Source organism: Ictalurus furcatus, chromosome 3 (assembly GCF_023375685.1).
Source record: "Ictalurus furcatus strain D&B chromosome 3, Billie_1.0, whole genome shotgun sequence".
Taxonomy (NCBI): domain Eukaryota; kingdom Metazoa; phylum Chordata; class Actinopteri; order Siluriformes; family Ictaluridae; genus Ictalurus; species Ictalurus furcatus.
In genome coordinates, this window is record NC_071257.1 from 32,656,342 (window position 1) to 32,684,329 (window position 27,988).

A 27,988-nucleotide genomic window follows, 5' to 3' on the forward strand; every position below is an offset into this window, starting at 1 on the left:
TACAATTGTGTGCTTCAAACTTTGTGACGACAGTTTGGGGAAGAACCACGTATGGATGTGATGGTCCGGTGTCCACATACTTTTGCCATAAAGTGTAGGTATAATGTACGAGAACATCCAAAAATATTATAGCACACTAAATTAAATAACAAGTTGAATAATCAGAGAATATTTAGAAGATTTCATCTGTGCTGAGTGAGGAATTATTTTAAGAGTTAAAGAGATCTCTATCTATCTATCTATCTATACATACATATATAGATAGATAGATATATGAAAAACCCCCAATAGAAGCCCTCATAGAGTTTGTAATGGTTTTAATGGTTATAATGAGAATTGCATTGCTCAGTGCTTAAGACATTGGACTACTGATCAAAGGGTCATGAGTTCAATTCCCAACACTGCCAAGCTGGACCCTTAACCTTCATATGCTCAGTCATATAAATGATAAATGTAAATCACTCTGGATAAGGGAGTATGCCATAAATGTAAATTTGTTGCTTTCTATTGGTGGCATGTTATGTCTAGTGGATACCACTAAGGGCCAATAATGGTAATGGTTTGCTGATGGTTTGTAACGGTGTTTGTAGTGGAAACCATTAGAACTGCTGTGATGGTTTCTATTGTTTGTTCAGCAGGGTCTGATCATCATCTGCCTGTTCTTCAGATACATTTTATGTAGATATTTATTGTACTGTCTTCATATTCAGTTAATGATCTGATCAGCATGGTCTTTCGGAGTTAATATCTTGTGAGAGTCTTGTTGTCGAGATATCTTTTCCTCCTGGTTAGATCTTGAATTTAGGCAGATCTGGCAACCCGTGTTGTCCCGACTAACAGGAAGTTGATGACGGTATTGTTTGAGTAAAGTTCTGTCTTAGCGTATGGGAGGGCTGTTTGCTCTCCTTCCCTGCTCTGACGCTCAAACTACGGCGTTATGGTGTTAATATTTGTTCGCAGCACATGTGTGGATTCAAAGACAGTCCTCCTGAGTAGATACTGAGGTTGAAATTGTGTGTTTTTGAGAGCTAGCATGAGTGCTAACTCGACACGAGCTGCGTTTGTTTACAATGAATCAGCTGATTAGGGTTAGAGGTCCTCAGAAGCCTGCGTGATATTTCAGCACGAGCTGCTCGTCTTTTAAGAGATTTGAGACAGATCTGTAGCTGAATGTGAGGAGGAGGAAGAAGAGGAGGAGATCTGAGCAGGAGAAGATGCCGTGCACTTGTGGGAACTGGAGGAGGTGGATCAGACCTCTGGTGGTGCTCCTCTACATCCTGCTCTTGCTGGTGGTTCTTCCTCTGTGCATATGGGAGCTGCAGAAATCAGAGGTGTGATCCATTATTAAAGGGAAACCCCACCCTCAAATAAAGCATGTTTAGACTGAAGTATCTGTAATGTGATCAGAGATCAGGGTGTTCATTTGATGCTTGCTGTTGTGTATATACATTGTCCTTGTGCAACTCTTTTCAGGGGGAAATAACTAATGCATGCGCAAAAAAAGTCCCCAGATGACTGACACACACACACACACACACACACACACACACACACACACATATCGAATATCTTCGATATTCCTAGACTTGCTCTGATTATTTACCGTTACACTGGAGAAGGAAGGTTTTCTGAAGACACGTAGAGTAAAATATATGATAGATTTGAACATATTAAATAAAGAAAGAAGTCATTTTTGGTCACGGCACTACAAATAAACTTTCTTTTACATATTACATAAAGAAGTGTGCATGTGGGACAAACAAAGGTGATCAGTGTTTGATGGTTTGGAACTCTCTTCAGTGATTAGTCTTTGGGAAAAGTGGTGATCAGTGATTGGGTGTTGGGAACAGTGGTGATCAGTGATTGGGTGTTGGGAACAGTGGTGATCAGTGATTGGGTATTGGGAACAGTGGTGATCAGTGATTGGGTGTTGGGAACAGTGTGATCAGTGATCGGATGTTGGGAACAATAGTGATCAGTGATCGGGTGTTGGGAACAGTGGTGATCAGTGTGATCATTGTTTGGGTGTTGGGAACAGTGGTGATCAGTGATCTGGTGTTGGGAAAAGTGGTGATCAGCGATTGGGTGTTGGGAACAGTGGTGATCAGTGATTGGGTGTTGGGAACAGTGGTGATCAGTGATTGGGTGTTGGGAACAGTGGTGATCAGCGATTGGGTGTTGGGAACAGTGTGATCAGCGATTGGGTGTTGGGAACAGTGTGATCAGTGATCGGGTGTTGGGAACAATAGTGATCAGTGATCGGTTGTTGGGAACAGTGGTGATCAGTGTGATCAGTGATTGTGTGTTGGGAACAGTGGTGATCAGTGATTGGGTGTTGGGAACAGTGGTGATCAGCGATTGGGTGTTGGGAACAGTGGTGATCAGTGATTGGGTGTTGGGAACAGTGGTGATCAGTGATTGGGTGTTGGGAACAGTGGTGATCAGTGATTGGGTGTTGGGAACAGTGGTGATCAGCGACTGGGTGTTGGGAACAGTGGTGATCAGTGATCGGGTGTTGGGAAAAGTGGTGATCAGCGATTGGGTGTTGGGAACAGTGTGATCAGTGATTGGGTGTTGGGAACAGTGTGATCAGTGATTGGGTGTTGGGAACAGTGGTGATCAGTGATTGGGTATTGGGAACAGTGGTGATCAGTGATTGGGTGTTGGGAACAGTGTGATCAGTGATTGTGTGTTGGGAACAGTGTGATCAGTGATTGGGTGTTGGGAACAGTGGTGATCAGTGGTTAGGTGTTGGGAACAATAGTGATAAGTGATTGGACTTTGGGGAAAAGTGGTGATCAGTGATTGTGTGTTGGAAACGGTGGTGATCCGTGATTGGGTGTTGGGAACAATCCTGTTCACTGATTGGCCATTGGGCAAAACAACGATCAATGGTCATTGGACACAATGATGGCCAGTGATTGGTGCTTCTTTTCTCACTCACCATTTTCCACTGATGCTCAACATCAATATTAATGAGAACTCCAGTGTTGAAATAATGGACACATTGGTGCAAATGTTGGACTTAAATTCCCAGAAAGCAGTGCAGATATATACGACGCTATACGAGTTACGGCAGAGACTCGACTAGTTAACGCTCTACGAGATGCTGAGCGTGATGGCGTTGATGACAGTATTAGCATGAAAGTTGGAGCTTTGGAAGCTGATCTGTTTGAGCAGAGTGTACAGACGAAGATGTGAGAGAGCCGGACGGATTAAAGGTCTAAAGCGCCGCCGCATCGCTCTCGTCCCTGAAACAAGGCCTAAATCCCATTGCACCACTATGAGCAGGTAGAACAGCATTGTGGGTAACGTAGGGAACCGTTAACCAAAGCGAAAATAGACCAACTCGGAATTTCATAACAAAGAACGCCCAATGAAGATCACGTTTTGACTGTATCACGTAGCGCTCGTAAATATTGGCATCCACCTCAGGGTGGACTTTTCCGTTACAGTGTCTTGGTTCTGATCTGATCTTGCTGATTTTTTATTTTCCCCCCAACTCGTAGGTTGGAACTCACAACAAAGCCTGGTTCATTGCAGGCATTTTTGTCTTCATGACAATCCCCATATCACTTTGGGGGATACTTCAACATCTAGTACACTACACCCAGCCCGAGCTGCAGAAACCCATAATCAGGTAAGATCAATTGTTTTCATGGCAAACCTAAATACTGTGACGTATATATCTTCAGATACGATGCTATATTTTCCATATCATCCACCTGATACTGTTGCGAACCAACTTTATACATAAATACATAAATAAATAAACGTCATTGACTCATATGCACCGTAAAAAAAAAACAAACAAATGCACTGAATAAAACTCCTGGATGTTTAACATGGTATTGACCTTCAAACTCTTTCTCACTGAGTTGCCTCAAAGAGCTTCGACTTGTATCTCTGCATACCCCAGTTGTCTGTTCTGTATCCCATTGTTTTAAACATAACTCACTCAATCCTGATTAGCGAATGTGCTTCGCAAGCATCGGTCATCGAGTCCAACCAGCAAATTAGTCGCAGGGTCAGGCTGTTGAAGCACTTCAAACGATTAAACGTTAAATATTGGACCGGCGATAAGCCTTTCCTCACTATAACCAGAGTCTCAGAACGTCTTCATGTCGCAGTTTCTGATCGGTTCCTCCTTCATGTCTCTTCTTTCTCTTTATTTTTTAGGATATTGTGGATGGTTCCAATTTATAGCTTGGATAGCGTGAGTATTATTTTGTAACCCTTGTCTAAAATGTTCGCTCGTCAAAGTTATAACTGGTGCGTTTGTGCTGTTTTCGCTTTGCTTGCATGTCTCTTCCATCGTCTCCATGGTCCAGATGGTTGATTGAGGGCTTAACGTCTAGGAAGAGCGTGATTTCAATTAGGACTGTATGCAGTCCTACTTCCTGAATTGCATATATATATTTATATATCTCAGTGTGACTAAAGTCACTTGCTTCTCATTGTTCGGGAAAGAAATGCTGATTTGTTGGAAATAAACAGTCGTCTTTGTTTGTCCTGATAAACAGTTTATACCACAGCACTACTGAATTCTCAATTCTGATTGGTCAGAAGGTTTACATTTACGTGCTCATGCTTATAACTTTAACTGTAAACAATATTTAAAAAATGTAATAGTTTAGAGGAATAAAACACACAAGCCGTGCTGTTAGAGGAAAGTAATCAACTTTAGTGCGGTAACCAGGAATCATCACACCATCCTATGACTGATTAGTTTCCTATAATAGCACACCTCAATAGTGTTAGTCCTCTATTCATGGTGTTACCCCGACCAAATTTCTCTTCCTGGCTGCAGTGGATTGCACTGAAGTACCCGGGCATCGCTATCTACGTGGACACGTGCAGAGAGTGCTACGAAGCCTACGTCATTTACAACTTTATGATCTTCCTGATGAACTACCTGGAGAAGCAGTATCCCAACCTGGTGCAGATTCTGGAGATGCAGGAACAGCAGGAACACCTGCCGCCGCTCTGCTGCTGCCCGCCCTGGCCCATGGGAGAGTGAGTGTTTTTGCTACGTTTTATGCAGTTCCTTGTCAGGTAAAGCCTACATACTTGTCATGGTCATGTGCTCAAGCGCAACCTGCTTGGCCACGCCCATACAACAAGCCGTTCATAATAAATAAAGGTCAAATCAAATGTAATTCAAATGTCCAGTTTGTATGTAGTACACATGGAAGGAGTCGTAGTGTAGCAGCCAGACACGCCCGTCGATCATACGTACTACAGATGTTCTCCGGCAGCACTATCCTCTCCGAATAGTCCTTTCGTGTGTTTAAGTGTCTCAGGTAAGACTACGTGAAGTGCAGGAGCAGAATTCCGAGAACTCCTTTGGTGATGTTCGTGTGAGAGCGGTGCTGTTTAGACGCCGAGCTGAACTGCAGCCCGGTTCGAAATAAAGCTCCATTCAGGCCAACGCCGTAACGCGGAACATGTTTCTCAGCACAAGGGTTGTAAAGTGGAACCATGTGCTTTTGTGCACATGAAAAATTCGGGACATTTTGAAACAACAGCTCTTTATTTCTGCTCGCCGCAAGAAACGGACGTCTTGGAGAATAGTAAAAAATATCTCGAAAATAGTCCGATAGTTGTATTTATTACAAGGGCGCACGGTGGCTTAGTGGTTAGCACGTTCGCCTCACACCTCCAGGGTCGGGGGTTCGATTCCCACCGTGGCCCTGTGTGTGCGGTGTTTGCATGTTCTCCCCGTGCTGCGGGGGTTTCCTCCGGGTACTCCGGTTTCCTCCTCCAGTCCAAAGACATGCATGGTAGGCTAATTGGCATGTCTAAAGTGTCCGTAGTGTATGAATGGGTGTGTGAGTGTGTGTGATTGTGCCCTGCGATGGATTGGCACTGTCCAGGGTGTACCCCGCCTTGTACCCGATGCTCCCTGGGATAGGCTCCAGGTTTCCCCGTGACCCTGAAAAGGATAAAGCGGTATAGAAGATGGATGGATGGTATTTATTACAGTCTCACTGCCACTTCCTGTTTAACTTTCAATCAGAATCGAATTTTCCACACAACAGCAAGGTGCCGCTGCCTAATTCCAAACCAGGCCATGCATTTTCAAAGTAAAGGCGCTCATTCTTGGCTGGAAAAATCGCCCGTATTCAATGATGAACACCGCTCTGAAGTTTTTTTTGGCTGTGCTTCAGTGTAGCCAGCTTGAAAAGAGCTTCAGTCACGCCACCACCAACACCACACAATGTGGAACATATCGTCTGATTGAAAGCAGAGTGTGTCTTGGGTGATTCTTTGTCATCTACTGTACGTATGAGTTTCTTCTCATCATTTCTCCTTTTCTTCAACCCCTTCTTCTGGCACTCAGGATGGACACGAAGAACCTCATGTCCACCTGTTTGGTGCCACAGCTCCGTGATGCATCTGTGCAGCTTGGCACGTGTTTATTATTAAAACCAGCTGCACCGACGCACTGTTCTCGACTCTGATTGGTCAGCTGCAAATCCCACTCGTTTCTTACACAACAACTTACACAGGGATTTGTATTGTATTGTATTTATTTTTAAAAAGATTGTTATTATTGATATGACGACGCTTTCTGTGAAGGAGTCTCCAGTGTCAGTGCTTTGTAGCATTCAGACATAAAGCTGTAATTTTATGTTTTAAGACACGGAAAAGTCTGCACAATGGAGGACTCTCTCTCTCTCTTTTTTTTTTTCTTTTCTTTGAAACGTGACATTTTGGGTTTTTATTTATTTATTTATTTATTTATTTATTTAAGGTCGTATTGACCTCAAAAGAGAAAAAGTAAGACTGGTGAGGGAACGACTTTATTTATAGCTGCTATAACGTAAGCGATTACAGGGACTAACTTGTATCAGGAACTATAAATGGATGAAAAAAGACTTTAATTGAAAAATATCGTAATGATTTGTCAAATTGCTGTAGTATATAGAGAGTAAAAGACTTCGGGGTGTGTCGTCGTTGGAAAATAATCGACTTTGGGGTGGTGACGGTGACCCGCGCCACATTTCTTCACACCATTCCCTTGTTGATTGTTTTCCTATAACGGAACATCCCGAGATGTTTGAGTCGGTATTAAAAGACTCATGTTTTGAGTCTTATTATATACAGTGTAGGTAGTAACGTAGAGGCGGGTGTGTTAATGTTTGGGTGATGATTGTGTGCGCAGGGTGATGTTGCTGAGATGTAAGCTGGGTGTTCTGCAGTACACTGTAGTGAGACCCGTCACCACAGTCGTCGCATTGTGAGTATCGCATTCACCCACCGGATACTCTTCCTCCAGTAATAGCTCAGCATTATAAATATAAATGTGCTAGTAGTAGGAAAGTATAGCTCTTTAGCCGAGTCATCATTTCGCTTTCCTTGTGGAGATTTTAAGGCTTGTGTAGTTAACGAGTAATAGAAAGCTCCTGATGAGCTATTAGTACACTAGTATTCTTGATGTTTTTTGTTGTGTGTCTTCAGGATCTGTCAGCTTTGCGGGGTTTACGATGAAGGCAACTTCAGCTCCAAAAATGCCTGGACCTATTTAGTGATCATGAACAATCTCTCCCAGCTCGTACGTACCGCTTTTATTCGTCTCGGCAGAAATCATCAAATTTATCTGTTCACTGCGAAAAATATCTTGGCAAGTGAAAACATGTGTTTCTAGAGATATTTGGGCAGATATTTAATGTTTGAAACGATCGTATTCCATTGAAACGAATGTTGGAAAGAAGACGTGCCAGCGTCTACAGTTGAACCGTGTCATTTACAGTTTTTGGACATTATATGGGGGTCACGTGAAGACTATACGTTCTGGTTTTCATGGATTTTTTATTATTATTATTATTTTTTTTTTTTTACATATTTGGACAAGCAAATATTTGATCCTCTTTGAAACAGTGCCTAGTAATGAAGGTGATGCACTCTGTCAATTGATTTTCACACTTTAAATGAACATAAAACAAATCCGTCACATGGAAAAAAGTAAGTACACCCCATACATTTATCACACCTTCAAATCCATAAAATTACAATCAGGTGTTGAAGATTGGGTGTCAGTGATTAGAACCTGCTTAGGGAGTGCAGGTGGAACCGGTCTTACTTATACCCCTCTCATATCTCGTGTCTGGTGTTCCCTTTGTTATTGAGGTGTGTGGTGTCATCATGCCAAGATCTAAAGAGTTCTGTAAGGCCTACAGAAAAAAAGGTTGTGGATGCCTATGAGTCTGGCGAGGGATTTAAAAAGATCTCCAAATTATTTGAAATACATCGTTCCACTGTAAGGACAATCATCTACAAGTGATGCAGATTTCAAACGAGTGCCAATTAGTCCAGGACCGACCGTCCCGGCAAATTCAGCCCAAGATCAGACCATCTGATGCAGAAAGAAGTCTCCAAGAACCACAAAATTTCATCACAGGATCTGCTAGTAAGTCTTGCAGCTGTTGGTGTCAAAGTGCACGCATCTACAATCAGAAAGAGATTGCACAAATTTGACCTGCATGTGAGGCGTGCCAGGAAAAAGCCTTTGTAAGACTACAGTTTGCCAGCGAGCGCATAGGCAAAGACCAGGCCTTTAGGAATAAGGTGCTCTGGACTGACGAATCAAAGATAGAGTTGTTTGGCCACAGTAACAGCAGACATGTTTGGCACAGAACAAAGACCAGGTCTTTTCAGGAGAAGCACCTCATACCAACTGTGAAGCACGGTGGTGGAAATGTTATGGTTTGGGGTTGCTTCGCTGCCTCAGGGACTGGACAGCTTACATTCACTGATTCAACTATGAATTCTGCATCATATCAAAGAGTGCTTGAAGATAATGCGAGGCCGTCTGTCTGAAAGTTGAAGTTGAACTGAAAGTGGACTTTTCAACAGGATAATGATCCTAAACACACTAACAAATCCACCAAGGAACGGCCCACAAAGAAGAAATGGAGGGTTATGGAACGGCCTAGTCAAAGCCCAAGTCGAGCCTGATTTGACTTCCATTGAGATGTTGTGGGGGGATTTGAAACGGGCAGAACATGCAAGAAAACCCTCAAACATCTTACTGACTGAAAGAATATCGCATGGAAGAGTGGTCAGAAATTCCAGCAAGCCTGGTGGACAATAATGCAAAACACCTGCAATAAGTTGTTTCTGCTAAAACAGGCAATACTAGCTTCTGAGACCAAGGGTGTACTTACTTTTTCCACAGAAGAATATCACATCTGTTGATATTTCTGTTGAATAAATGATTGAAAAAGCTCATTTTCCTTGCGGATTGTTAAAAAAATATATCAGCTTTATCAACAGGCACTGTTTCAAAGAGGATCAAATGTTCCCTTGTCCAAATATGTCAATTTCCATGGGGTGTACTTTTATAAATATGTATTTTAGTTTTTCCAAAACTGTTTATACTTTTGTAATTGTAAATATCAGACATATTTATCTTGATGTTTTCACTTTGTAAGATATTTTTTGTCGTAGTGTGCCAGATCTACAAACCAAGAACTTTCAGATTACTATCAGAAATGCTTCAGGGAATGTCCCCAAACGAATTTCAATCAGATATCAGCAATCTGTCAGTCAAACACTGTGATACTAACAGGTCCCAAAATAAACAAAACCTGTTATGCAAAGTGGCCCAGACATGAATGGTGTCTTTTTCCAGCTTGCACAAGCTCCACGTTCTTGTTTCCTTCAGTACAGAACTACAGAAGCAAACTTCAGACACCTAATACTGCACAAGTCGGAATACGTTCACGTTTCTCGGAGTAACTTTTTCCCCAAATGCCTCAACTTACCCCCGCCCCTCCAGAGAGCTTTTCAAACGGTTATTAACCCTCTTACCCCTAAGTTCCCACGGTATTATGTCCCATAACCCCTATATTCCCCAGAGAAACAGCACGCCAACCCTGAGTTCCTGGGCCAAAATCAGCATTTTCATTTGAACATTTTTAGGCCTTGAAACAACTTATAATAATGTATTTGTGTAATATTACTTTGAAAATGAAGCAGTTCAGTGTTTTTACTAAACTTGGAGCACAATTCTTAACTAGAGAAATGACGAAAAAATGCTCGCTAAAATCCTTCTACTCATTTAGGAGTACCATACGAGCATCAGCATGGTCAATGCCTTTATAAATAATAAATAAATAAATAATTGCATTTTAGCGCCAAAAGTCAAGTTTCTGGTGATAATCAGACCAGCAGGTAGTGTTTTCACGAATGCACAGAGATGGTCAGGTTATGACTCCAGACCCCTGCAGTGTCAGTCGCACTGGTTGATGCTGAAGATGAAGACGGATCAGGGTCTGAATCAGGAGAGTTTGCGTCTCTATCAGTTTCGGGTTCGGTTTCAGCATCGCCTGAACTTTCACTGCTGTCACTGTCTAGAATCCTCGCTCTCGCCTGTGTGACTGTGTATGTTTTTTCTTTTTTTTTTCACTGTTTTAGATGTACCTGTGTTCACTGTAGGTGTAACTTTAGCTGGAGCACGATTAGCTTTTCGCTTTGGCATTTTTAGTTCTACTATTACACCGATATTCACGCTTGGATCAGCTTCATCGTAATGCCGGTGTAATAGCGTAATCACGTCGTGACGTCATCAACCTTCCGGGTCAAAAAATAATAATCAAATAAGTAAGGAATCATAGCAGAGTAATGCCGGTACACCGGCCTCACGGGGATAACGTTTACACTGTAAATCCTCTATATCGGCCTTACGGGGATTTGGCATAGACGGCCAAGCCGGTCTATCGTCCTTATGGGAATAGATCAAAGACGGGCAAGCCGGTTTTTCGGCCATACGGGGTAAGAGGGTTAAAGCATAAAACTAGGCTTGAAGCGTCCCTTATAGTCGTTTAAAGCTCACAGCCAGCTAGCACAAAGTATTCAAATAATTTCTGCCACTTGAGTGTATTACAGCGTGCACTTTTCTTCCTCAGTTTGCCATGTACTGCCTGGTGCTGTTCTACAGAACGTTACGAGAGGAACTCGGCCCTATCAGACCTGTGGGCAAATTCCTGTGTGTCAAACTCGTCGTGTTCGTGTCCTTCTGGTAAGAAAAACGATGACATCATACAACATAAACGTGTTAGCGTAATGTAGCCTTGGATAAGCGCGATGGCCTTAGCAAGAGCTTCACCTACTATCGATATATGATACTATTGTCGGGTATTGATTTGTTATGATGTGAAATTCGGAATACGTTTCTGGATTCGTTCGAAGAAGCAACCTGAGTGTGATTGTATTCTATGCATGAATGCAGCTCAAAATTACATTGTCCCTTTGTGTGTTGAACACACTGATCACTCACACACACACACACACACACACACACACACACACACAGGCAGGCGGTGCTCATTGCGTTGCTTGTGAAGGTTGGAGTGATTTCAGACTCTCACACCTGGGACTGGGACAGCGTGGAGGCCGTGGCCACTGGACTGCAGGTATGTGATGAATTCCCTTCCACGTATGTGTCTGTCTATTACGTCTACTTAAATAAACCTGATCGTGCTGTGATTGTGTTACAGGATTTTATCATCTGTGTGGAGATGTTTTTGGCAGCCATTGCTCATCACTTCAGCTTCACCTACAAGCCGTACATTCAGGAAGCAGAGGAAGGCTCTTGCTTCGACTCCTTTCTGGCCATGTGGGACATGTCAGATATTCGGGCCGACTTCTCCGAGCAAGTGCGCAATGTCGGTGAGTCACCCAGGACTGTTATCCGATTGGTCAGAGTTTTCTATAACAGGAGGTCTGGCTGTAGTACAAATCACAGGTTTATATCAATGCGCTCGTTCACCCGTTGCAGATTATTTTCCAAAAACAGTAAGCAAGCAAGTATTTTATTCCTTACTTCCTGTTTGGAACGTTACTGAAATGCTATATAGCACCGGTCTTTGATTATTTTTCTATAACAGCACTGTCCGGCCTGTTTTATTCTTTATACATACATTTGTGCTTGATTTGATTCAAGTGTAAGTGACAGATGTTGTTGTGTAAACGCTTGAGCAGGTCTCTGTTTTTATTGTTATTTCTTTGTTATTAAAATCAGTTTTAATGTTATTTGTTCCTGGCAGCAGCTGGGAACTGGACATTAACTGTACATCATAATGATGATGAATGGACTGATGGGTGGATGTGTGTGGATAAGTAGATAGATAGTGGATAGAAGCTGGTGATTAAGTGGATGGATAGATGGATTTGGTAAGGAGGTAGATGTATAAATGGAGGGTTGCTGAAGTGGTGAATGGGTAGACAGAGAGACAGATGAATGATGAATGGACTGATGGGTGGTTGTATTGTGGATAGATAGTAGATGGATGGATGGATGGAGGGATAAAGTGGTGAAATGGTAAATGGATGGAGGGATAAAGTGGTGAATGGGTAAATGGATGGAGGGATAAAGTGGTGAAATGGTAAATGGATGGAGGGATAAAGTGGTGAATGGGTAAATGGATGGAGGGATAAAGTGGTGAATGGGTAAATGGATGGAGGGATAAAGTGGTGAATGGGTAAATGGATGGAGGGATAAAGTGGTGAAATGGTAAATGGATGGAGGGATAAAGTGGTGAATGGGTAAATGGATGGAGGGATAAAGTGGTGAATGGGTAAATGGATGGAGGGATAAAGTGGTGAATGGGTAAATGGATGGAGGGATAAAGTGGTGATTGGGTAAATGGATGGAGGGATAAAGTGGTGAATGGGTAGATGAATGGTGGATGGATAAAGTGGTGAATGGGTAGCTATACAAGTTGATGGATTTCAGATAGTGATAGACAATTGGATAGAAATTGGATAGACAGATTCAGACAGATGGAACAGGTAGGTGGATGAATGGACGGAGAAGTGTGTAAATGGTTAGACACGGATGGATGGATGGATGGATGGATGGATGGACAGACGGGAGAATGATGGAAGGATCCAGTAGTACAATAAAAGCCACAATCAACAGCAACCAAGACAACGAATGAAACAAGAAATAAGTTTATTTCATGGAAACTTCTATTTCCTTCTGTGTTTAATCTCATCGTGCATCTGGTTGTTCTCCCGCAGGCCGAACGGTTATGGGCCGCCCCAGGAAGAGTTACTTTTCCCGTGATGCGGAGCACGACGAACACAGAGGCCTTCTGTCCTCCGGCTCTCAGGACGCCGCCGTCGCCGAGGCTTCCTCCACTCCTCCATCTCCATCAGGCCACTACCAGGGTCTGGGACACACCCGACCCCCTCACTCTCGCTCGGCCCCCGCCGAACTCTGCTCCACACCCTGGGAGGGAGACGTAGACGACCTGGACGACATCACTCCCACCGTGCTGTCCGGGGACCCTAAAAACCAGGCGCACACACACTATGCTAAAATCACCTAACACACGCAAACACTGTTCACGTTATTCCCAATAACTAATTCACTGGGAACAGCAGGTTAAAAAGGCACACAGGGATCTTAGTCCGGTTTTTATTCATTTTAAGAAAATCTAATCTAATTTTATTATTTTTTTTCTAGTGACTAAACACATCTTGTCAAAAAAACGTCCGTTCTTTTAAGAGAGCTAAATTGTTTGTTTTTTTTGGAAATTGTGAAACTATTTATTAACACTATTTATCTGTTCCTTCCTCTGCAGAAATGCATGTTTAATATTTTAATATTTTAAACCGTCACCCTGTGTCCTTGTGGCATTAGTCATAAGATCACAGTTAATCTGTTAACTGAAAGTCTTGACATAGTCAATGTTTGCTGGTTACACACACACACACACACACACTGTGCCAAAGTGCTCTGGTGGTTGTTTTTTTTCAAGCCTGAGAAAAAGCTGAACAATGTGCAAATCACATTTATGAAGAAATGCACAATATACTCAAAATGCATGAAGCTTTTTTTCCCACTCAGCCACTGAGCAAACGTGTCGCATCATTTCCTGTTACGCTCCTTTAAAAAAAAAAAAAAAAAAAACTAATTCCTTAGACGGATATTATATCTATATTCTTTCCATTTTTATGGTTGATTTATTTAATTTTTTTTATCTTTTATTTTAACGAATCAATTTACACCTGAAATATTCATACAGCTATAAACTAAGAAAAGGTATTTAAAATGTTCTTTTTACCCCAAATTTATCTGATTAGCCAAGACTCATCTTTGCTAATAGCCTGATGTAGCTAACTACTAAGCAGAGCTGCCAATATTTACAGTGTAGCTGTAGCATTTACAAATTTTGTCCCTGTACTAAAGCAATATGGGAGACACTTTTGAACAGCAGTTCACTGAAGGGGAAAGGACGTATGGATGTGAAAGTTGCACATTAGCTTCTGCTAGTGATTCATTTCACGCCACACTGTCTTTCAGCCAATAGAAAACAAGAAGGCGGGACTGTAGACATTCTGGTTCAATACAAAATGGAGGAGATGGTTATTTTCAGATGTGGGACAAACAAGTTGTCATACCCTAGGGGTTTCTGTGGTAAAATCCAGGGTGTTTTTTGTTTTTTTTTGTCTGCTTCCTCGAATTTTCTTGTTTGTAATGAAGACGCCTGTGAGTGAAGAAAGAATTCGGCCTCCAGATTAACACTCGAATCAAACCAAGTCGAATCACTTAGTAGTCGGGTATGAAAGTGAGTGCCAGGCTCAGGTAGGTACAGCTTAAAGGCGGAGTTAAGGGTCATGTGATTTGGATGTGAGTAAACCTTACACGTTTAAGTAAATACAGAACTGTTCTGCTACTCAGTGAAACAGTTCTCGTACAAATGTTATCACCGAATCAACGATGGGTTGAGGCGAGATTGATTATATGGAGGCTGTAGACTTCCTTTACTTGTTAGCTGTGTAGCACTGGTACAAATTAAATATGCAAATTCTGGACAGGAAACATGTCTTGGCTGATGGATGACTTTCGGGGTAAAAATGGAGGAGTTACATGAGCACATGAGCTTTAATACCGAAAAAAGTTGAGATGAAATGAAGTGGACTGGATTTTTTTTTGTTTTGTTTAACAAAACAAAAATAATGAGATTATGTAAAATTATATAAATACATATATGCGCATTAAAAAGAACTGAATTTACATCCAAACTATATCCGTGTGAGACCTTGGGGGGGGGGATGAAGATGTTAAATCACAATCTGACAGATGTTCTCAGACCTGCCTGACAGATGTTCCTGTCTTCACGTAGACTGTTTTGCCGACGTTTGCTGCGGAACAGTAACCGAGTCCAACGCCTGATTATTCACCGTGTAATCGTCTTACAGCTGTACGTCTCTGTTATTGGCTACTGTTACCTGGGTAGCATGGATGTCTGTCACAGCGTAGAACGTTATACCATGACTATTACAATTTATATACACCATTAAACATAACAGGGGAATGTTGCATAACAGGGCATCAACACGAATACAAAACGGAAAGGGGCGGTCCTTAAGAGTATATCGCATGCTCGTTCCTGACTGGAGTTAACAGCGTGTCTATGAGAATGTCATATGAATGCCCTCGATAAAAAGAAACATGAATAAAAGCATCAGTAGATTTAGGCTCGTTTATTTCCTTTTACTAGAAACAGCTTTCACACAGACATGTGCTGTAACCAATCAGCAACAAGCGAGGATTTGATGTTTAATAAGGCCCTCCCCTTTGCATTTGGAGTTAAGGTTGGTATCTGATTTTTGTTTGTTTCATGTGTTTTGCACTTACAGGCCACCGTAGGTTAGAAATAAAACCACTTTTAACATAAAGAGAAGATTCAAATCAGAGCACAATGATAAATACCATCCGAAATTACACACAAAAAAAGCTGTGTACTTCAAAAGACCTGTCCTCGCCTTAAATGTACAGTCTGTAATAAAAAAAAGTTTTAAAATCTGTAATAGTTATATAATTGTAAAGTTCTTGCCATGCAATCAATGTCGCATGCTTCTTTTTTTTTTCTTTAGCTCCGCCCCTTTTCTACTCAAATCAATCCCATGAGGCAGTTTCATTAAAGACGGTGTGTTTGAATAGGGGCAAAGGGACATGCTTCAGTATTCACATGGCAGTTCGCTTCACGTGAGGGACGGAGGGATGTACAAATTGACACGCCGCTATTTTATAAGATGTCACTTCCTTTACCGAGTTCCTATAAAGCCACCACTTTCCTGCGTGAAGCATTACTCGATCGACTCCACAATCTTTTGCTTAACGGACTGCCTCGTCTTCCTCCTCTCTGATGGCCGAAACGGAGATGCTGCTCTTGTGGAACTGGACGCTCAGCCTGACCCAGTCGCCGGCGTTCACCACCAGGGGGTGCTGCAGGATCACGGCCACCTGCTTCCAGTGTGAATCCGGCCTGAACGTGCTCACACACACATCGGGGTCCAGGTAGATGTGGTACCAGAAGGGGATGGCTGTCACTCTGCCGGAGGCGTTCACTCGAACCTACAACAGGAACTTTATTTAGTAAAGACACGTCGTACGTAACGACATAACAGATCCCTTGTCATTTCTGCTACTCGGGATTTTTCGCTTTCTAGAATTTTCCTCCCATGCATTTGTTCCTGTCCTGCTGCCAAACTGAGTTTTATTGCCGATTTGTTCATATGTACATGCACAAGTGCATAATATTTTCCCCCCTTCTCTCTCCTTTCTTCTCCTTCCTTCCTAAGACATGTCTTAGACGTGTCTTTAATAGTCCACACGATTGTAATTTCATATACTGCTGACTATTTAGAGGTAGGGATGGGTTTATTAAAATAAAAGTATTTCTATGTTAAAATAAAAATGCTCAGGGTACGAATACTACTCATGACCCTTGCACGGAAGCGGGGTATAGTTTCGTACTTCATCTTGATCGTTTGATTTACGACGTAAAAAGATTTGAGGGAAGAAATTTGTGGCAAAGACGACAACAAGGACAACATGTTTCAATTCTTAATCGGAAGCTGCTGTTCATGCTAATCGAGATATATATATATATATATATATATATATATATATATATATATATATATATATATATAATCTTTTAATTCGGAGCGGAAAACAGGCAGCGACGCTGTCTAGCACGGTCTGCTCCAGCAAACAGGATTTGAAACTACGCAGATGTGGATGTTAACATAGAGGGGCAGCTTGTGTACTTTTAATCATTCGAGAACGTCTCAACATTTGTAAACGTTGGCACGCGTCGAGGAGAAATCGCATTCCTCTTTGTCTACGATAGCAAAACCTTTAAGACGATACTTGTGCGGAACTTTACCCGGACGTCTCTGCTGGTGTAGTTGTTGTTGCAGTCCATGAGGTCCAGGATGAACATCTCGGCTGGATCGCTGAGGTGCGTGCATTCCAGCGTGGACAGGTCCAAAAACACGTGAACAGGCACCTGGAAAAAGTCAGGACTAACGTTAAATGAATGCCAACGTCGATCGCGGCCCGTGTACGAAGGTAGGAGTCGAAGCGTACTGTGAACTGGTTGATGAAGGGAGCGATGTTGAAACCAAGCGTGGGTTCTGTTCCCTGCACGGCGCTCTCCTGCAGCAGCGTGTCCGATTCCACCAGCATGCCGTGGATCGCGATGCGCTCGGGGAAAATGCGACCGCCTTCCTCCAGGAGACACCTTTATAAAAAAAATAATAATAAAACACGGAGTGAGATGTAAACCAAGTCTGGCAAATAAACCCGTATTCTTCCCCTCCCCCGCCATCAGTGACTGATCCACATGATGACTTTTCTGGGTTTTATCACCACACTAAGACTTGAGTCTTCTGGGTTTCTCTGTGACATGACTAGCTGCATTTTCTGTCTTATTAACTTCAATAGAGAAAAGAAAATAAGATGCATAGTCATGTGAAAAAAGTAAGTACACCCCATGGGAACCGTTGGCTTTTTTTTTGACATTATCTTCAAGCACTCTTTGATATGATGCAGAATTCATAGTTGAATCAGTGAATGCAAGCTGTCCAGTTCCTGAGGCAGCGAAGCAACCCCAAACCATAACATTTCCACCACCGTGCTTCACAGTTGGTATGAGGTGCTTCTCCTGAAAAACTGTCTTTGTTCTGTGCCAATCATATCTGCTGTTACTGTGGCCAAACAACTCTATCTTTGATTCGTCAGTCCAGATCACATTATTCCTAAAGGCCTGGTCCTTGCCTATGCGCTCGCTGGCAAACTGTAGTCTTACAAAGGCTTTTTCCTGGCACGCCTCACATGCAGGTCAAATTTGTGTAATCTCTTTCTGATTGTAGACGCGTGCACTTTGACACCAACAGCTGCAAGACTTACTAGCAGATCCTGTGATGAAATTTTGTGGTTCTTGGAGACCTCTTTCTGCATCAGACGGGCTGCTCTTGTGCTGAATTTGCCGAGACGGACAGTCCTGGACTAATTGGCAGTCATGTGAAATCTGCATCACTTGTAGATGATTTTCCTTACAGTGGAACGATGTATTTCAAATAATTTGGAGATCTTTTTAAATCCCTCGCCAGACTCATAGGCATCCACAACCTTCTTTTCTGTAGGCCTTACAGAACTCTTTAGATCTTGGCACGATGACACCACACACCTCAATAACAAAGGGAACACCAGACACTAGATATGAGAGGGGTTTAAATAAGACCGGCTTTACCTGCACTCCCTAAGCAGGTTCTAATCACTGACACCCAATCTTCAACACCTGACTGTAATTTTATGGATTTGAAGGTGTGATAAATGTAAGGGTGTACTTACTTTTTTCCATGTGACCGATCTGTTTTTTGTTCATTTAAATTGTGAGGCACTATAATAAAGCTTTTACCTGGCTAAGCTGGCCTTCTCCATGAGGTTTTGTCTGAGCAGGCCACAGATCTCCACGCAGTCCAGCACGATGGCACTCCATAGCTTTTCCGAGTCGGGCCTCTGTAGCACGGCCGAGTCGTCCTCCACATGGCTGAGCCAGAACTCCAGCGCGTCCTCGTGAACGCCATTTTCCCGAGCCAGGAGCTGCAGGAGCGCTTGGTGCTGCTGCTTCTCCACCGAGCTGTATGCTCGCACCGGCCCTAATTGCGCTGCCATCAGAGAAAGCACAGAGAAACCCTCCGAGACGTCCAGCACGTACAGCGGCCCTGAGGAGGAGGAGGAGGAAAAAGTTTCCTCTTTGACCTCTGACCCACGTGACCCGAAGAAGGACAGAAGTTTGGCCATTGCTTTCCGGAAGCACTCGTGATAATTGGTGTTGTTGAGAAGTGCGATTTCAGAACACTCCAGCGTAAACGATTGAGCCGGAAGGTCCTGGCGTGTCTGGAGGCCGGCCAGAGCGCTGCAGAGCTCCAGTTCAGGATTTGAAGGAACTTCAGCATAGGCAGCTTCGTCCATGCTGCTCGTTACCCCAGCACAGGATACTCTCAGGTAAGCGTCTCTGCAGGAAACTTCCAGCAGCAGTTCATCACTGCGCTTCACACTGTATTCTGGAGGCAAGATCAGAACATAAGCGTGTTATATTACACCACAATCTTATTGGTTATATATTATATACACGTCTGTATTAACGTAGCTGTTCTAATGCGCTTCTTTAGTCGTTTCTATAGTAACAGCTCATTCACAGAAACCCCTATGGCTTTTAATCGCTTAAACAGATTAGACAATTACAGGAAAATAATCAACTTCAGGATGGTAACGGTGAGTCATCGTTAATTATTTATGTACAACAGCACACCCAAGTGTTGGATTTCTTACGTATTTTGTGTCTTTATTCCTAGATAAATTCCTAAATATAAGTTTGGACTTATATTAACGAAGAATTGTGTTGGATGTAAAAAAAAATAAATAAATAAATAAGTAGCACTTTCTAACTCGGTAAGGGACTCGGACATCCGCATCCAAGTGTAGTAGGTGGTTCATAGTTTAAAAACAAAATGAAATGTTAGGCTATATTTATGGAGCTATATAGAAAATTATTTTTAAAAAATAGGGGTGCACAAACTTTCAAGCACCACTGTATGTCGTTTACTTTTTTTTTTTTCCCCCCCTCCTAAATTCATACTGCTACATCATTTCACCCTTGACACGCTTCTTTCAAAGCGGTCTTACGAGACGGGACTGGGTAGATGGCCTGCTCCCAGCACGTGTCTTCGTCCGGGCCGGTAGAGATGCTGTTCTCCTGGTCCAGGTGAAGCTGAAACCACACGGCCAGAGCGTCAACGTCTCCGTCCTGTATCACCGGCACACGCAGCCGAGCCACCTCCCTCAGACACAGGCCTTCCAGCTCCTGCAGTACACGCAATCGGCACACATTATTATATCTCATGTTTTCAGCGGTTACTGAAAAGATGAAGGGAGCGTTCTCAGAGCCTCCGGATCGTTCTCTGTGGGTGTTTTAATAAATTGTGACATTAGTGTGTACGTACGTGGAGTAAGCACATAAGTATGCAAATACGTACCCAAGTAAGTTCGTAAGCAGGTAAGCACGTACGTAAGTATGTGAGTAAGTACGTAAGCGAGTAAGTACAGAAGTTCATACGCAAGTAAAACACGTACGTGAATAACTACACGAGTAAGTAATTACTTAAGTACATAAATAAGTACGGGAGAACGTATGTAGATAAGTATGCAAGTATGTGATTAAGCATATGAGTAAGTAATTACTTAAGTAAGTACATAAGTGAGTATGTACATGAGTAAGTAATTACTTAAGCAAGTACATAAATAAGTATGTAAATAAGTATACGAGTACGTGAGTAAGTAATTAGTTAAGTAAGCACATAAATAAGTACGTAAGTATGTATGTGAGTAAATAATTACTTAAGTACATAAGTGAGTACGTACATGAGTAATTACTTAAGCAAGTACATAAATAAGTACGTGAGTAAGTATGTAAATAAGTGAGTATGTGAGTAAGTAATTACTTAAGCAAGTACATAAATAAGTATGTGAGTAAGTATGTAAATAAGTGAGTATGTAAGTAAGTATTTAGTTAAGTAAGCACATAAATAAGTACATAAGTGAGTACGTACATGAGTAAGTAATTACTTAAGCAAGTACATAAATAAGTACGTGAGTAAGTATATAAATAAGTATGCAAGTATATGAGTAAGTATATGAGTAATTTCTTAAGCAAGGGCATGAGTAAGTAAGTAGGTACGCAAGTGTGTGAGTATGTATGAGTGATTAAATAAGTGAGTACATGAGTAAGTAAGTATGTAAATAAGTATACGAGTACGTGAGTAAGTAAGTACACAAGTGTGTGAGTATGTATGAGTGATTAAATAAGTGAGTACATGAGTAAGTATGTAAATAAGTATACGAGTACGTGAGTAAGTAATCAAGTACGCAAGTGTGTGAGTATGTATGAGTAATTAAATAAGTGAGTACATGAGTAAGTAAGTATGTAAATAAGTATACGAGTACGTGAGTAAGTAATCAAGTACGCAAGTGTGTGAGTATGTATGAGTGATTAAATAAGTGAGTACATGAGTAAGTAAGTATGTAAATAAGTATACGAGTACGTGAGTAAGTACACAAGTGTGTGAGTATGTATGAGTGATTAAATAAGTGAGTACATGAGTAAGTAAGTATGTAAATAAGTATACGAGTACGTGAGTAAGTAATTAGTTAAGTACGCGCATAAATAAGTATGTAAGTATGTACGTGAGTAAATAATTACTTAAGTACATAAATAAGTACGCGAGTAAGTAAAAAAAGTATGTATGTGAGTTAGTTTGAGTAGGAAAGTAAGTACGTGTAGGTGAATAAGTATGCACTTAGGTATGTAAATAAGCGAGTACGTATGTAGGAAAGAAAGTGGAAAGGACGCAAAGAAACCTACAAATAAAGATAGATTTAATAACAGATACATAATGTAAATAAACTGTTCTTTATTTTGCTTTTTTAAATTTTCCTTCTCTTCAGTTATGAGGCGTGTCTTTAATAGTGCATAAAAATGTAACTATATATTGCTACCAAAATATAAGAGGGAGTGGTGGGAGAGGGAGAGAGAGAGAGAGAGAGAGAGAGAGAGAGAGAGGTTGGCCAGTATAATTGCAATATGCTATTTTTGTCCATGCGTTGTGCCAGTCACCATAATGTAGGATAAAGTTCACTTGGACACGCCAATGATACCAGAGACTAATACTGAACTTCATCCAGCTCGAAACGAAATCGAGTTGGCTGACATTTACGCTCGGCGATTTCTTCCTGCAGTGCATCTGGGTACCTGTGGGTCGTTGAAGTCGATATTCATCACCCTGCAGGGCTCTGTGAGGGCAGCGAAGCCTCCAGGCAGACGGCTCAGTCTCTCAGTGGTGTACGGCTCCGATGACTCATCTGCGTCTCCCGAACACCTCACAGGACTGCGGATGTGTCCTGCTGCAGCCAGATCCAGTCCCCCTACTGCACTCACACACAGCCTGCACACACACACACACACACACACACACACACACACACACAATTAACACAACAATTAAAAAATAATCAGTGCTATTTGTGTCATCTCATCTCCAAACTTAATATTTATTTCAGAGCTTATTACTAGTGAGAGCTGGTATGTATATATGCACGACCCTTGACCTCTCACCTGTGGTGTCTTCGGATCTCCTGGCACTCCACGGCCATCGCGAACACGGTGGCGCTGGCGGGTATGACCCGACCCGTTTGGGAAGGACTGGACAGCGGAACATCTTCAGCATTCTTTCAGGAAGTTACACATTGCAACAGTGGCAATTATTTCCTACCCCTTTAAGAGCCACCTCTCTAGTACAGACATATTTATATATTATATTACATTATGATATTATAATCCCTGGATCATCAAGCCAAGAGGATCCTGAAGAAGGACCGCATATATAATTATCCTTTTAAAAGGATGGAACCGAGACAAAAAAAAGCGAATCGATCTGGATGCGAATGGATTTATTCGTACATTGCGCGAACGTTTATGCAAGAAACTTTCAGAAGAAAGGGGAGAAAAAAAAAAAAAAAGCGCTTGTACTCGAGTGTGTGCAAAATTACGTCTAAGAACACTAACTAACATAAACCTGGCTTAATTGACTTCACGTCACATGAATCACGATGAGTTACTGCACAATTATATACAGGCTACGCTGTCAAGTTGAAGTATTTCCATTACACAGCAAATGTAACGAACCCCAGTCATTTCACATCAAAGGCATTAACTACATATATTCAATATGACATGTACAAAAAAAAAAATCATTTCAAATAAAGACAGCAAGCCAACACAAATCCATCAATTAAGACGATGGGCGGCTGTGGATCAGGTGGTAGAGCGGGTCGTCCACTAATCATAGGGTTGGCGGTTCGATTCCCGGCCCACGTGACTCCACATGCCGAAGTGTCCTTGGGCGAGACACCGAACCCCAAGCTGCTCCCGATGGCAAGTTAGCGCCTTGCATGGCAGCTCTGCTACCATTGGTGTGTGAGTGTGTGTGTGAATGGGTGAATGAGACACAGTGTAAAGTGCTTTGGATAAAAGCGCTATATAAGTGCAGACCATTCACCATTTACCAAGACGAATAAGACGGATCACTCACTTAAAAAGCCTCCGTATAAGAGGAGGAGCGGCCGAGGCGGTGTGCGAGTCGGTTCCGTTTCTTCATTTAATGCAGTGTTTAACAGCGGGGCTGGGCGATGTGACAAAAAGATCAAAAGATGAACATGAGACGACAGATCAGAATTTCAGCTTTCATTTCCTGATATTTTCACCTGGACGTGTTAAACAACTTAAAACATGGCACCTTTCATTTCATTCATCTTTCAAGTCATAAAACAGACTGGACCATGCGACTGACAGGTGTTTCTTGTTGCACGCGTGTGTCCTGATAGATTGACTGTTTAAAGAATGAACAACTCAGAGAGTCTACTCTTAGTTTGAGCTCAGGGTTTCGCCTTGTAAAGACTGCATTTGTTGTTAAAAAGGATAAACCGACACGAAGACCACAGAGCTGTCTACGGGAGAAAAGCGAGTCATTTTGAAGCCTTGGGCATAGCCAGTACAACAACCTGGACTCTCCTGAAAGAAACCACACATCGCAGATGTAAATATCAGGGAATAAAAGCTGAAATTCTGATCCATCATCTCATATTCATCTTTTGATCTCAAACCCAAACGTCTTCATGTATAGCCAAAATAAATGAATTGCCTTGCCGTTCCAATACTTTCGAAGGGAACCGTATCATGTATTGTGTTAATTATGAATGCAGGTAGTCGTAAACTATTATATGCGTACTGTATAATGCCTCATAATGAATGTGTAGAAATGTATTCATGGCTCATTATATACACGGTTCTTGTAGAAAGCGTTACTAAACGTGGAACTCTTAAACTGAACCAAACCTGGCAACTTCTAGGTGGTGGTAAGAGCAGATGCTTCCAGGCGTGAATCAAACTCTCGACGATTCCCTCCCCGAGCAGTCCAGCGTCCACCGTTTCCGTGACAACCAAGGACACCCTGATGAAAACGAAGAAAAGCCACCAAATTACACAACAGCGGAAATCGGAAAATTTTTTATTTATTTATTTATTTTTACACGTTTCTCCTGCAGTAAATCGAACATGTCTGACTTGTGTATAGATCACCTGTTGGGAAGGTCTCTCGGGATTTCCATCTCCAGTGATTTCTTGTGTAGGATCTTGATGTTATCTGCCATGCCGTTGGCCGAGGCCACCTCGCACGCCAGCTCGTACATGGTCTTGGACAGCTCGCAGGCGTACACCTCACTCGCACCTGCTTTCTTCGCGCACATCCTGACAAACACAAAGTACACGTGGTGTGTCCTTTTTCTTTTCCCCCCCGTGACACACGAGAACGTCTGACTGAAAAGTTGACGACGCGATGGTTACTAGTTACTATGGAAACGAGTCATATTGCACGATCTGCCACAAGTACTGTAGAGATGTAACCATCAGGACGGTTGCTCGATGGTAAATGTAGTCCTCATAATCTGTATGATATGCCAGGACATGTTTATGATGATGAGGTTATGTCAGTCTGATGATGATGATGATGATGATGTAAGGCTCAGGAAGTTCAAGTGTTTCCTATATCTGGAAGTCTAACAGCAGGAAGTCGAGGTAAAGTACTGAGACGTCTTACCTATGACATAATGACAAGAGTGAAGATCTTACCCGAGGATGCCCGTGCCTGTTCCGATATCCAGAACGGTTCGACAGCCGTCCCGCACCGCCCTCTGAATAGCGAGCTGGTACTTTCGATTTCGCCCGTGATCATTAAGCATTAGGAAATGCCAGCGCTCCACCAGCCAGTTCGCCACCCTGTAGAAGTTCTCCTTGGCTTCGGGGAAATCCGGCTTCAGTTTCAGGGCTTTGTAGAAATGCGCCGCGGCCTCGTCCCTGAAACCCATCCTGAGACACACGAACCAGAACGTCTCGTTCTCTCACTGCAGAAAAGGAGCTACTCCTAAACTACAGACGTGATCTATCCTCTCTCCGCATTAGAGGTCGACCGATCGGTTTTGCCGATTAATCGGCACTGACGACAGATTGCTGGAACTCTGGAATCGGTTATAAGGGTGCGCTGTTGTTATACAGTACGAGAGCGGCCTCTAGAGGCGAAATAAAAACTACCGCTGACTAATTTTTATTGTTGTGTTATTTGAAGTGTTTTTTAAATTCATTTTGGATGCCTCAGTTTTTATTTGTTATTTGGAGTGTTACTTTTTTAGTTCAGTTTGGATGTATAAATTTTGTTTACATTAATATCTGTTAACAGTTAATATATATTAATATTTATTTCATTAAAAAATAAAGTACAGTACATTTTCGCGGTGCAGTCAGTACTGATTATTTTTGTAATAAAGTTCAGCAGTATTTCACTTGGAGCGTTGTGTTTTCATTCAGTATCAATTTTAAAAACTATCCGTTGATTAATCGGTCATCGGCAGGTAGGTACCGCCCGACTTTAGTTATCGCTATCGGTCGACATCTACTCCTCATTAAGAAAAAAAAAAGGAAACTGTACCTGAAAAGATGCTCGCCCATGCTGTTGACGATCACCTCGTCTTTAGGGAACAGCTCCAGCGCTTGCTCATAGCAGTCAAAGAGCTCCTGGATGCGACCGACTGTGTCCAGCTCGTCAGCCCACTTCAAAAGCGTGAACCTGAAGGAGTCCTGTTGGTTCAGAAAGATAACAGAGACAAACATAAACAAACGGTGTACGCTCGCTTGGAGTAACACACATGTACCAAAGCTGTACTGTAGTTCTTTTGCCTTAAAGCAATGATTCTCAAAATGGTGTCTGGTTTTTTTTATTTATTTTTTTGGAAATCACAACCAACTACTATCAAAATGAAACTATTTATATTGAGGAGTTGCTTATCATAAATAAATAACCTGTTATTTGCACACTTTAATTAAAACGAGTTTAATCCATACCTCAGTGACTCAAAACACATAAATCGTTCTATACAGTACATAATTTGTCCTGTCAATTGAAAGCTCAGGAATGCAACACTCTATGGTGTGTGTGTGGGGGGGGGGGGGGTAAATGGTCTTTTGGCCTTTTGACCTTAGTGGTTCTACAAAGCGCTTTACACTGTTTCTCATTCACCCATTCGCGCGCGCGCGCGCACACACACTCATGCACATCTGTAGCAACTTGGGGTTCAGTGTCTTACTCGAGGACACTTCGGCATGTGGGCCGGGGATTGAACCGCCAACCCTACGATTAGTGGACAACCCGCTCTACCACCTGATCCACAGCCGGATAAAGACACACTCCACAGACCCCACACCGGGATAAAGCGCTGAGTGATGCTGTGTGAAAAATCCTGCCTCTGGGAAACCATCTTGAGATATGAGCTCTTATGATATGGTTTTCTAAACATTTCAGATAAATCAGAAACTGTTTCCATGTAACCAGCTGGTAAAGAAGTTCTAGCAGTTTGAGTTTGACTTGGCATCTGCTCAGATCATGCTGGGGTGGTTGTTGTTTTGTTTTGTTTTTCCCAGCAGAAGTGAAACAATCTTCCCCATCTATCATCTCACCCTTGCCAGGTCTTTGAGAGCCGGGGCGAGGTTCAGGGCCAGGAGGAAGTGGACGAACGCGGTGCCGTAATCTTGCTGGAGGAGGCATTGCTGTGCGCTTTGGAGAGAGCTGGAGACGAGCTCGTTTCTAGCCGGATCTTCTCTCGGAGCTCTGTTGCGGCGCCTGCTCCTCTTCGCCTTCACTGCCGCACTGCTGTTGTTCGGCATCTCGGAGTAACAGAGATGGGTCACGATTCACGAATGAAACCGGCAAATTACTCAACTCCCATCACCAAGTCACGAAAAATGCGCATTCATAAAAACAAAGAAGAAAAAAAAGAAAAGCTTCCTCTTGTCATTATTAGTTAATGAACCTGCATGTTAATAACAGCAGTAATAAATTATCCCTCCGAAACCTGTCAAAAATGTCCCCTGAAATACAAAAACAAACCCCCCACACACATCATATCTAAACTAAAGATCATTGTTCACTACCTTTTTTTTCCTATCATAATCAAATAAACGAAAATTTAAATCCCCACTACATTACATTACATTTTAACGTTTCTCATGCATCTGTTATATAGGGCTGAGCGTCCGTCGCGTAAATATTCACGGCGGGAAACAAACCTCACTGCATCATTGGTTCTGCTTGAGATGCCGCCATCTTGAAAAGGTCAACGTTCCGCGAGCAGCGGAATGACACGAATTGTATTTCAAAGAGCGTCAAATACTATTTTTCAGTAATCGTATTGAAAAAGTATGTAAGGATTTTATTTATTTATTTATTTAATAATAATAATAATAATAATAAAAATAAATAAAATAATTGCTCTCATATTGTGCTTTTTTTTCCCGACTAAAACCATTTGCGCGCGCACACACGCACACAATATGGATACACTTTTATCAGTTTCATTCCTTTCCAAAATGGCGGACGAAGGAACTTGTTGCCATGCCGTTTTTCTTAACGCACGCCCCCCCCCACGCTCGCTCCGCTTCCGCAGATGGTTGGCGTGACGTCATCCCGACTATGAACGCCCCTCCTCATCAAAAAGTAAAAAAAAAAAAAGACG

General features: G+C 42.2%; 2 protein-coding genes across 3 annotated transcripts; one reads left to right on the top strand and one right to left on the bottom strand.

Annotated features, from left to right (window-relative positions):
• Positions 1-819: 819 nt before the first annotated feature.
• On the top strand, positions 820-15,116 carry tmem184c (transmembrane protein 184C). Its single transcript, XM_053622095.1, has 10 exons — positions 820-1,331; positions 3,510-3,640; positions 4,180-4,216; positions 4,811-5,016; positions 7,169-7,243; positions 7,465-7,558; positions 10,914-11,026; positions 11,321-11,420; positions 11,505-11,676; positions 13,030-15,116. The coding sequence occupies exons 1-10, from the start codon at positions 1,215-1,217 to the stop codon at positions 13,338-13,340; spliced, it is 1,356 nt and encodes a 451-aa protein (XP_053478070.1). The 5' UTR covers positions 820-1,214; the 3' UTR covers positions 13,341-15,116.
• On the bottom strand, positions 12,945-27,956 carry prmt9 (protein arginine methyltransferase 9). 2 transcript variants are annotated; one of them, XM_053622091.1, is made up of 13 exons: positions 26,934-27,956; positions 25,909-26,057; positions 25,056-25,292; positions 24,507-24,674; positions 24,264-24,378; positions 22,485-22,597; positions 22,122-22,314; positions 20,000-20,177; positions 18,729-19,377; positions 17,396-17,549; positions 17,193-17,315; positions 15,110-16,375; positions 12,945-13,299 (listed from the first exon to the last, which is right to left on the bottom strand). In XM_053622091.1, exons 1-12 carry the CDS (start codon positions 27,138-27,140, stop codon positions 16,136-16,138), a joined length of 2,526 nt encoding a protein of 841 aa, XP_053478066.1. In that variant the 5' UTR covers positions 27,141-27,956; the 3' UTR covers positions 12,945-13,299; positions 15,110-16,135. The 2 variants fall into 2 exon arrangements, with proteins under 2 accessions (XP_053478066.1, XP_053478067.1); XM_053622092.1 differs by lacking the exons at positions 12,945-13,299; positions 26,934-27,956 and having other exon boundaries at positions 15,487-16,375; positions 25,056-25,327; positions 25,909-25,956.
• Positions 27,957-27,988: the final 32 nt, after the last annotated feature.

What these genes read in the sequence shown, in the direction of transcription:
- tmem184c (XM_053622095.1), top strand. Translation starts at nt 1,215, where the DNA reads ATGCCGTGCACTTGTGGGAACTGGAGGAGGTGGATCAGACCTCTGGTG. An exon ending in GTCACCACAGTCGTCGCATT is followed by an intron (nt 7,244 to 7,464) that starts GTGAGTATCGCA and finishes GTGTGTCTTCAG; the next exon opens with GATCTGTCAGCTTTGCGGGG. An exon ending in CGAGCAAGTGCGCAATGTCG is followed by an intron (nt 11,677 to 13,029) that starts GTGAGTCACCCA and finishes GTTCTCCCGCAG; the next exon opens with GCCGAACGGTTATGGGCCGC.
- prmt9 (XM_053622091.1), bottom strand. Translation starts at nt 27,140, where the DNA reads ATGCCGAACAACAGCAGTGCGGCAGTGAAGGCGAAGAGGAGCAGGCGC. An exon ending in ACAGGCACGGGCATCCTCGG is followed by an intron (nt 24,675 to 25,055) that starts GTAAGATCTTCA and finishes TGTGTTTGTCAG; the next exon opens with GATGTGCGCGAAGAAAGCAG. An exon ending in CCGAGAGACCTTCCCAACAG is followed by an intron (nt 24,379 to 24,506) that starts GTGATCTATACA and finishes CGTTTTCATCAG; the next exon opens with GGTGTCCTTGGTTGTCACGG.